At 43.7% G+C, this 11,320-nt stretch overlaps 1 protein-coding gene across 1 annotated transcript; it reads right to left on the reverse strand.

Annotated features, from left to right (window-relative positions):
* Positions 1–2,325: 2,325 nt before the first annotated feature.
* Positions 2,326–10,842, reverse strand: IL17F (interleukin 17F). Its single transcript, XM_086370769.1, has 3 exons — positions 9,568–10,842; positions 4,335–4,540; positions 2,326–3,167 (listed from the first exon to the last, which is right to left on the reverse strand). The coding sequence occupies exons 1-3, from the start codon at positions 9,598–9,600 to the stop codon at positions 2,894–2,896; spliced, it is 513 nt and encodes a 170-aa protein (XP_086226895.1). The 5' UTR covers positions 9,601–10,842; the 3' UTR covers positions 2,326–2,893.
* Positions 10,843–11,320: the final 478 nt, after the last annotated feature.

Below are 11,320 nucleotides of genomic sequence, written 5' to 3' on the forward strand. Positions count from 1 at the left end.
GCTTGGAGAATCCCCATGGACAGAGGAGCCTGGCGTCCTACAGTCCATGGGGTTGCAAAGAGTTGGACACAAATGACTAAGCGCAGCACAGCACCCCACTGGGTGCTCCCACATTATCCCAGGCATATGCTGTTCCCCTAGTACACAAAGCTTCTTTGAGCCTCAGTGCTTATGTTTATACTGTTCCCTTTGCTAGGATTGCCCTTCTCTCATTTTCCTCTAAGTAAGTAACTGTTAGTTACTCAGTCATGTCTGATTCATTGTGACCCCATGGACTGTAGCCTGTCAGGCTCCTCTGTCCATGGAATTCTCCAGGCAAGAATACTGGAGTGGGTTGCCATTCCCTTATCCAGGGGATCTACCTGACCCAGGGATCAAATCTGGGTCTCCCTTATTGTGGGCAGATTCTTCACCATCTGAGCCACCAGGGGAGCCCCATTTTCCTCTAGAGCAACTCAATCATCCCAGTGCAAAAGTCATTGCCTTTCTGGAATGTCCTGATGAGCTATCATCCTGTGTGTCTTCTCTAAATTTCAGACTTTGATCATAGTACTTGGCACATTGTTTTGAAATTACATGTGACCACGTGTAATGAGATAATATCTTAATACACACAGGGGTGTACTTTTTTCCTCAATGTCCTTCACCTCTATACTTCTCTCACCACTCAGTTGGAAGATTTCTGAATGTACTACCCTCAGGGTAGGGCTATTACAGCCAAAATGAACAGAGAAAGGTTCATTGCACAGGTAAGAGCACCTATATGGACTTGTGGGATTCACAGCAAATTTATGAAGCTGATAGCTATGAGAGAAAATATTCTTTTAAATTCCAAGAGCCTGAGCACTTTAAGTACGAACATCAATGTTTATACCATAAGTAGAAGACTCAGGGGAGAAGGCAATGGCACCCCACTCCAGTACTCTTGCCTGGGAAATCCCATGGACGGAGGGGCCTAGTGGGCTACAGTCCATAGGGTTGCAAAGAGTCAGACATGACTAAGCGACTTCACTTTCACTTTTCACTTTCATGCATTGGAGAAGAAAATGGCAACCCACTCCAGTATTCTTGCCTGGAGAATCCCAGGGATGGGGGAGCCTGGTGGGCTGCCATCTATGGGGTCGCACAGAGTCGGACACGACTGAAGTGACTTAGCAGTAGCAGTAGAAGACTCAGGAGCAAAAAGAACCCACTTACCAGTGACTCCAGCCCCACCCCCACCTACAGACTAAGTAAAAATTGCCCCCACTAAAGAGTGAAAAATGGCTTCTGGGCTCCTGCCTCTGCCCATCCTCAGACCAAGTTGCAGGTAGGAGTGAGAACTGATGTCCTATCTCCTCTCTGGAAGGCAGCAGAATGCAGATGTGCCCTGAGCAGCTGGTGTGTTTCAGTGAAGGAAGAAATGTGGTGTATCTGGGCAAGAGAGGGACCAGTGAGCCTCAGAGCAGTAGGGAGACCAGAATCTTGGGAACTTTGTGTCCTCAAGAAGCATAAGAGATGCTTGAAAGATCACCAGTGACCCCAGATGCAGTGACCACCATGGCTCTCGTGACCAGGGGCTCTGCAGGCGGCTGCTACCAAGACGGTTGGCTGCCCACCCAACATGTGTATTTCTTACTTTTCTTCGTGTCTTCAGTGGCTACCACAGTGGCCAACAGATGTTCACTTTGTAAAATAATACAGACAGGAAGATGGAGCAGTAAAGAGTTATCAGGGAATGTGAGCTCTGTTTGCACATTTTTCCTTAACTTTCCTTGTAACCCCCAAGAATCATTAATAATAGAGTAACTCTCCAAGGCATGGAAAAACAGAGAGAAGACTGACGGTTGCCAAGGGCAGAGGATAGGGGGAATGGGCAGATTTTGGATGAAAGAAACACATTTTCAGTTATGAGATTAATAAATTCTGAGGATTGAATGTACTGCCTGATGACTATACTTATTAATAAGAATATCATATTCTTGAAATTTGCTGAGAAAGTACATCTTAAATGTTCCCACCACACCCCCACACACACAAAAAAATACCTAGGTGAAGGGATGGAGATGTTAACAAACCTTATTGTGGTTCTCATTTCTCCATACATACACGTATCAAATCATTACACTGTACAACTGAAATTTACACCATGTTACTTATCAGTTATATCTCAATCAAGCTGGAGGGGGAAAAAAACTAACATTACCAAAATCATTCACAAATAATAAGAGTAATTCTGACACTAGCACTCTGATGAAACATGAAAAATAAATGACAGCTATATAGAATTTCATAATCTTCAGGTTCACAAGGTTTGTGAATACAAGCTGAGACAGAACACAAAGATTTCAAGTGTCTTTCAACCATTAACAGTTTATTATATTAGCCCTTGATATATTAATTTTTCTCCCAGAATTTTATATAGTCAATACATCATAAATACCTGGAGAGTTTCCTTACAAGTATAAATATCAGGCCAACCTCATCTGTATTTAGCAATTTTAATAAACATGTGCTAGGCCCTTAGCCCCACCCTTTCCACCCACCCCATCCTGTACAGCCCCTCCCACACTCTCTTACATGGTGGTTATGTATCTGTTGCACTTGTGACCCAGAAGTCAGTTTTGCTAGCAGAGCCCCCACCCACTGACTTCATGACCAGGGAGATGGTCATCATAGCACATAAGCAGAATGGGACCTGCATTGTCCTCCATCTATTTTTAGGGGGTTGGGTCATTGGAACATCTCAGGACCATATAAAGATGCTGAAGCCCCAGAAAATGACTCTATCTAATACAAAACCTGGAGAATCCCGTGCAGATATTATGAACAGATCTGGGAAGTGAAGAGAAATAGGAACCATGTAGGACTCATGACAGAGTTCTGGCTAAGGAGGGGCGTTTCCACAGCTTCTTCAGCTGAGCTGATCTGCCACCTGATCTGCCATCGGGTCATGCAGGTGGCGGACCATGGGGGTGACGCAGGTGCAGCCCACGGTCACCAGCACCTTCTCCAGTTGGAACAAGCCAGGACAGCCGTTTTGCTTCCTCCGGAGGACCAGAAACTCCTGCTGGATGGGGACGGAGTTCAGGGTCCTGTCTTCCTGTCCCTCCGCGTTGATGCAGCCCATGTGTCTGCACTGGGCCTCCGCGATCTCAGAGGGGAACCGGTTGGCGTCCCGGGTGATGCTGCAGGAAGAGCAGGGAGAAGCGGATGGTGAGATCTGGCGGGAAAGATGCACAAAGGATGGGGGCCCCGCGGCACTGGGCGCCCACCTGCAGGAAGGCGATGCTGGGTAACACGGGGCCGCAGCGCAGGCACGAACAGACAGCCTGGAGTCAGGTGCCGCCCCGGGCGGGGTGCTTAACTCCCTAAGTCTATGTTCCCTCAACTATAAAATGGAGATTCTCATATTCCTCTCCCTTGCGGTTGTTGCCAACACTCCATGATAACAAATGAATAAGAATATGAAACGTTGGCATCCATAAATATTGGATCTTTTAGTTCCTTTTTTTTACATTTTTATTATGAGAGCCATCTTTCATCCTTTGGTTAGAGATTGAACATCACTTGAAGGTCCCCCAGTACACAGTCTCCAAAGCCTGCTGCTTGGGAAAGAAAACCAAAGCCCTGGGGGTTGTGAATCCAATGCCTTCTTTCAATTTCTCCCTCAATTTCTCTCTCCTTGCCAGGAGGCATAAAGGCCAATCCAGCCGACTAGCCACGGTACATACTCCCTTCCGGAGGAAAGTAAATACATGCAGGCAGCCCCAGAAACACTTCTAATAGTCCCCAGACTCTGTTTTCATACTTATATTTAGAGCATCTAAATGAATGCTTGGTACTCCAAGAATCTCTGTGTAAGACAAAATCCCAGGTTTGTACCCTGAACATCCCCACCTAGAATCTTCCTTCCCCACTGGCCTTTCTCCTCCACTCTGCCCTCTCCACTCCTTGAAGACGGAAATCCAATCTGAGTGGCTTTCTCTGAACTGACTTTTCTGGTCCACCCCCCCTTATCCCCACGCAGAGACCATTATGTGGGCTGCTTTAAAGAGCCCTCTCTTCCAACACACAAAAAAAGTTTCTCAGTTTCAAACCCAGGGCTGCATGAAGCAGAAAAAGGCAAAGCATCAGGAGAGGTTGGAAGCAAAACAGGCTTTTGAGCACATAGGAGGACTTAGCCCAAAGTAGCAAGAAAAGGGGCGCTCCCAGGGAAAGTGGGATCTCTGCTTTTAAGAGTCAATGTAAGGACTATTATTTTTTTCTGTATTTTTGAACTTATTTACTGTATGGTTAGAATAAATTAACATGTTTCCCCTAAGAATATGGAGATCAGTCTCCTTGGCACATACTTGTAATCCCAGGGGGAGATGGAGCGGTTCTGCAAGTTGCGTGAGAAGAAAACTCCCTGGTTCCGCCTGCGGATACGGATGTCAACCCTCACAATGTGGTCCTCCAGAGTGGGGCAGAGGCCAGAATCCCCAGATCTGGGCGGTTTCTGAGCTGCAGCCTCCCCCAGGAGGGTGAGCCACAATGTCAACAGCAGCAGGAACTTGACCTGGAAGAAGATGAGAATGAGGTTGGTTAGGGACTCTAGGGTCACTTGCTGACAAGAGACAGGTCATGCTTCAGCTGAACTCAGCATCCCTGGGACAGGATCAGGGCTCCTCTCTGAACTTCAGATCGTCTCCTGGCAATGAACAATCAGACATGAAGATTCCAGGGTACCAACCTGAGAACTAAACTGTTTGGCCTGGTGAATGCACCCTCCACAGTTCGAGAGCTTTTGAACAGGGAGACATGAGGATATCAGGATCTGAGATTGGGTTTAAATCCTGAGTCTCACCGAGCCTCTGCTTTCTCTTCTTTCCCACCAGAGCATAACACTTGCTTTATAATAATATTCACAGGATTAAATAAAATGTTCTTTGTAATGCACTTATAATAAAAAATAGGGGCTTAAGAAATGATAGCTCTTAATTTCCAACCTCACATCCATGAATCCTCCACAAAACCCTTTGTCCCAGCCATTCCTGCCCCCCTACCCCCATCCATCTAAATCTCCCCCTTCCATCAAGGACCCACTCAGAAGTGGTCTCCTCCAGGAACTGTCCCAAAAGTAGTTCAATTAGAAGTATGTTAATTGCCCTCAAATGATAAAGCTTTTACCATCTAGCATTCAAGCAGCCCTTCTCTATTGTCTGGATATCTAGTATTTATGTTCATACACATCTTCACCTACTAAATGGTAAGTTCCTGCAGGAGAATATGTCATAGAACAGGTGTTTCAAAATACTTTCTGGATGAATGAAAGAGCTGGTAGACGAGTGAATGAACAAAACAATTCATTTAAATTACCAACGTAGTTAAACTCAATGCATTAAGAAAAACACCGTGCAAAACCAAATATAACAGAGTTCCCATGATCCACACTGCCTGAAGGAAGCAGGGGCATTAAGGACATACAACAGAGAAATCAACACACTTCTCTTTAGCTCCAGAACATTTACTTTTTATACTTACTTTGAAACATTGGTTTATCTGGTATTACAGGAATGCACAAAGATAGCTCTGTGAAAATCTAACTAAAATCAAAGAGCTAAAAATTTCTGCAGCTTCCCTTTGTCAGAACCCCACGGTGACCACCGACCCTCACTGGGAATGGACAAGGCTCATCAATGACACTCAACATAATGAAAGTGAGTTGCCTTCATCCTCGGGGCTCCGTGTTGGTCAGACTCACACCTTCCGTGAGTTAAGGTTGGGAAGGTGCCTAGAAGTGTTGGTTTAAATGGCCTTCATTTTTTATCTTTTGCAGATGCTGGAGGCAAGAAATGACAAGAGTAAACCAAAAGGTCATGATGAGAGTGCTATACTAAGGTAACTGATACTAAAAAAAAAAAAAAAACCTGTAAAGTGAGATTGACCCAGATAAGCCCAAATGGGCCTAATTTGCCTCCAGATAATCAGCAGATGTCTACTTTCGTCTCCCGTAATCATTCATTCATTCAACAACTCTTTCTTATCTCTGGAGTCTGATGATAAAGGACATGAGCTCTGGAATCAGAAGTCCTGGGTCCACAACTTGGTTCCAGGACTCTCACCAGCTGCAACTAAGTTTCCTCCACCAGAAAATGTGGAGATTAAATGACAGGATCCATATAAAGCATGAAGAGCAGGGTCGGGATGTGGAGAGTATTCAATATAGGAGCTACTGTTAGTTGACCTTTCCCTAAAGATGGGAAAAATGTAGAATTTGCCCCGCTGTACCTTCTATCTACACAAAGCACTATGATCCCGTATTGCAGGACCTCAGTTCCCCAACCAGGGACTGAACCAGGGGTCACAGCTGTGAATGCCCAGAATCCTAACCACTAGATCACCAGGGAATTCCTGGTGAACTCACCAGGAAGCACTGTGAAGTTTTAAAAAGTAAAAGGAAGCCTGCTTGGAAAAGAGGGTCCTTAGCTTTTTGAGCATCACTTCCTTAAATTTCTTGAGTAAATCCCTCTTTTGTGTCTCCTCTTTCATTTTTTGTGTCGTATTCACTGACTCATTTCTAATTTTCATTATTGAAGCTTTAGAGTAAGTGTACCTTGGGGTTACCAGGTTTATCAATAATTACCAAATAGTGACTTATAATTCTAATGTCATTATTATATTTGCTTATATCTTTAGAGTATTACAGAAAACACTTTCACATCTCTGTAATCTCTAGATTCTCACACCTACCTTGAAGGATAGGTAGAGCTCATATTAGTTACCCCAATAAGGCAGGTGAAGAAGCTGTGTCTGATGCTCTCCAGCCTGCTAGTGCCAGTCTGAGGACTAGAACTAGGTGTCTGTGGTCAGTGTTGCCACAGCCCCTGAAGCTCATTACTGTTGTCATCAACATGGAGTCAACCACAGTGTTTCATCTCAGCTTTGTCTCACTGAGGAGCCAGGCATTTTAAGCCATGTGACACCCATGTCAGAACTGTGTAAGTATTGTAGGTCATGTAGTTTTTTATCAGAAACCAGATGACATCTGCAAATCACTCTAGTGTGCTCCATGAAGCTGATGATCTGAAACTGTAGATTTCAGTGGTTATGAAACACAGAGCAGGGGCTGGATAAAATTCTTGCTGGTTCTTAAGAATGAGACACAGAAGAGCACTTCTCTGAGAGGCTCAGATTATTTTAGTCTCAGATTCTTCTGTGCTGGCTTTCCCAGTGGCTCAGTGGTAAAGAATCCACCTGCAATGCAGGAGATGCAAGTTCTGTTCCTGGGTGGGGAAGATCCCCTGGAGAAGGAAATGGCAACCCACTCCAGTATTCTTGCCTGTAAAAACCCCATGGACAGAGGAGCCATCAGGCTACAGTTAATAGGGTCACAAAAGAGTCGGACAACAATTCTTCTACACCATCTATGAGGCAGGCAAATGGACATCACGCCTTCTCTGTCTAATAGGAAACAGAGGTAAGAGAAAGCACCATCAGAAGGTGGGCAGTGTCAGGACACCAACATGCTCAGCTTAACCCTGTACTTACTCTACTGTGAAATCCCCCAGGAGAATATCTGAACGCTTGTCTCCTAACTCACCTGTGATTCGTGCTCACCCCCACATAGGGATGTGCTCCAGAACCCAGCCAGCTCCTAGTCCACGAGATTTGCCTTGCCTCTCTATTGAGCATGTCCTGTGTGCCTACACCTCCAATTTCTAATCCTATTATAATGTCCTTTGCCCTGTCATGTTTCTTGCTGACAGTCCAACAGATTTCCTCAGAGAAACCAGAAATAGACATGGCTTTAGAACATGAAACTATCCAAAAAATTGTTTAAACACAATGACTTTAAGTTCAGAAATCTTGCTTCTAAACTATTCAAGGGCAGAATGTTGTACTTGAAGTCATAAACCTAGATTCATGTCCCTTTTCTTGGGCATACAGTATCTGATGATGTTAAATCACTTAAATTCATTGAACTATTGTTAATCTTTACAATGGAGAAAGTAGTCCCAATCCGCTTCATTAGGTTGGTGGGAGACTCATAGGTAAAAATAATCACATAACTAGTATTAATATTTAATACTCTAATTTGAAAAGATACATACCCCCTAATGTTTATAGGGGCACTGTTTAAAATAGCTGAAATACGGAAGCAACCTTGGTGTCCATCAACAGACAAATGGAAAAAGGAGATGTGACACATATATACAATGGACTATTATGCAGTGATAAAAAAAGAATGAAACAATGCCGTTTGCAGCAATATGGATGAACCTAGAGATTATCACACTAAGTGAAGTAAGCCAGAAAGAGAAAGATAAATGTATGATATCACTTATATGTGGAATCTAAAATATGATACAAATGAGCTTATTTGCAAAACAGAAACAGACTTGCAGACATATAGAACAAACTGATGGTTACCAAAGGAGAAAAGGGGTGGGGGAAAGATAAATTAGGAGTTTTGGATTAATATATGTACACTACTACATATACAATAGATAATCAACAAGGACCTACTGTATAGCACATGGAACTGTATTCAGTATCCTATAATAAACCATAAGGGAAATTATGGTCTGTTTATTCAGTTATACATAGCTTCCCTGGTGGCTCAGAGGGTAGAGCATCTGCCTGTGATGCGGGAGACCCAAGTTCAATCCCTGGGTCGGGAAGACCCCCTGGAGAAGGAAATGGCAACCCACTCCAGTATTCTGGCCTGGAGAATCAATCCCTTGGACAGAGGAGCCTGGTGGGCTATAGTCCATAGGGTCGCAAAGATCTGGACACGACTGAGCGACTACCCTACCCTAACTGAATCACTTTGCTGTATACCAGAAGCTGATACAACATTGCAAATCAATTATACTTCTATTTGAAAAAAAAATACTCACTGAATTCTTTCTCTGTCCTTATTGTTCATTATATTAAGTGGCTAAGTTAACTAGAAACTATGCCTGCAGAGATCTGCTATTTCAGAGTATATGTTTTATCATTCTCAATGATATCAATTAATCCTCCATAAGGAAGATGAGAGGATAATAAGTCACAGAGGAATAACAATGCACAGAGAGGTTAGGTAACTTATCCCATATCCCACATTTAGTAAGTGGTGAAACCAGGTCCCTCCCCCAGGAACTGTCCCAGTGCATCGCTAGGTGGTTTCACTCCCTGCATCCAGGGGCACTCCTTGTCTGCAAGTCATCTTGGGAGAATCATCACCCCTCTCAGGGCCCCAGCTTCCTTGGTTAAAATAAATCTATATAGATCCTAAAAGGCTGGCTAAGCTTCCTTGGGAGATAAGGCCAACTTAACTCTATAAGCAGAGACTATGTCCAGTTTGTGATGCCAAGAATTTCACAAGCTAATGCCAACCATGCCAAAGCCATTAGTAAAGAGCTATGGTTTTCACCCCACTATAACTTCTGGCTACTTTTTCTTTTTCTCCAACAGACCAGGGTCAGTATTAAAGTCAGCTGTGTGTTTTAAAGAAATGAAACCCCCAAAGACTCCAATCCAGCCTCATTCCTTAGAAATCTGCTCTCCTGAAATCCTAGGGCTAACTGTACCCACACAGGGGTGATCCTGACCACTCACCACGGCCGTGTCACACAGGACAGTCATCGTCATTTTGCTCTGGTTGCTTGCGTTGTTCAGGAAACTCCTTCTGTGCCTGAGTCGTCTTGTGTGTGCTAATGTGGTGTCTGCGAGAGTACCTGTCAGTTTTATAGCGATCTCTGTCCTTGTTTCAAGTGACCTGCTTACTGCCTAAGTTGTGGTTGCCCCAGAGAAACCGATGAATGTAGTGTTTTTTGTTTTTTCCTATTCCACTTCCTGAAGGGGAGTCGGGGGACTCTAGAGAGGGATGACGAAGAAAGGACCAAATCTTCCTCTCCTGCCCGCACCCCACAGTCATTGCCCTCACTCTATAGCAAATCTCTTAACTGATATACTACGGAGAGGAACCAAATGACAAACTGCTGTCATGAGTTTTCATATTCTTCCACCAAATGGCTAAGAATCTAGTCACGCACCTTCTGTTCTACTTTCCAGTCATGCAATGTGAAACGTGATTTAAGTGCACAAGTCATCCTTCGAGGAGACACAGTAGTAAACTATCTCTAGCTCCACTTTGTGAATGGAAAAACAAAACCAATGAAATGAGTGGCATCAGTGATAGAGTCAGAACTGATATCCCCAGGCAGTTAGTTTCATAGTTTCCCTGAAGTAATTCTGTTTTAACCCAGTGGTTAGACTTACTGGTGTTTAATAGACTGATAATCATTATTCATAAGACAAAAAACAACCGTTACCTTGGCTCTCTCTGACTGAACATGATTTGATTTTTTTAACCAAAATGGATTAGCAAGTGGAGCCCTTAAGTCTCTGATGTGTTATTTTAAATGACCTGCAAAAAATTAATTTATCTTAGTTCAGTGCTGCTCAACATTTATTAAGAACATGCTGTATGCTGGGCAATATAGCCTAGGAATACACAGACATTTCTGAAATAGTAATAACTTAGTTTTTTAAATGTCCATCAGACTTAGTCACTCAGTCACATTCGACTCTTTGTGACCCTTTGGACTGCAGTCCAGTCCATTTATAGTATAAGCCCTTCTTAGACTATAAATCATGGACTAACACTGGGGACATGTGATGAATATATGATGAACACACAGCTGATTATAGTGGAAGCTTTTCACTAACTGGCCCTGTACCACCCATGGCCCAAGCTATTACCAACTTTTAAGTTTCAGTAATTCACGTGAAGCTGTCATTCAACACACCTACTGAAGGAAAGCTACACGCCTCAAAATAGCCTGGAGTTAAAACTCCCTTCCAGATCCTCCCCACTATTCTATATAGAATAAAGAACTTTCTCCCCCAAAGAAAGGAATGGACATTAAGATTGATGACATTCAGCTGCCAGCCAATCCCAGTCTCCGGCCGGTCTCAGGAATTCCTTACCCCAGTTGTTGAAATCTAACTAATCAAAAATGATCATGAGGGAAAATCAGACCTCCTCAAAATGATGCATCTCCACAAATATATGTTTTCTGTGTATACCTACTCTCTTCTTGACTTAGCACAGCAGCCCACTAATCTAACTGCTGCCCCTTCTCGCCTCATTAAAGGTGATCTGTTCCTGTAAAGTGCCAGTCTCATTTTTTTTTTTTTTTTTTCTTGAACCTCACCTTCTCTAACTCCCTTACCTTACATTTTTTGGTGCCGAAACCCAGGAGGTTGAGGTTCCTTCTTGTTCTCCACGGCCAGCTCTTCGGAGCGTGGAAGCCTGCTGAGCTCACTTTCCTGCCCAGGCTTTCAAGACCTCCTGGAGAGGATGCCC

The sequence above is a fragment of the Bos grunniens genome, chromosome 23 (genome assembly GCF_055505025.1).
Source record: "Bos grunniens cultivar Pamir isolate PY7600 chromosome 23, Bosgru_T2T1.0, whole genome shotgun sequence".
Classification (NCBI taxonomy): Eukaryota; Metazoa; Chordata; class Mammalia; order Artiodactyla; family Bovidae; genus Bos; species Bos grunniens.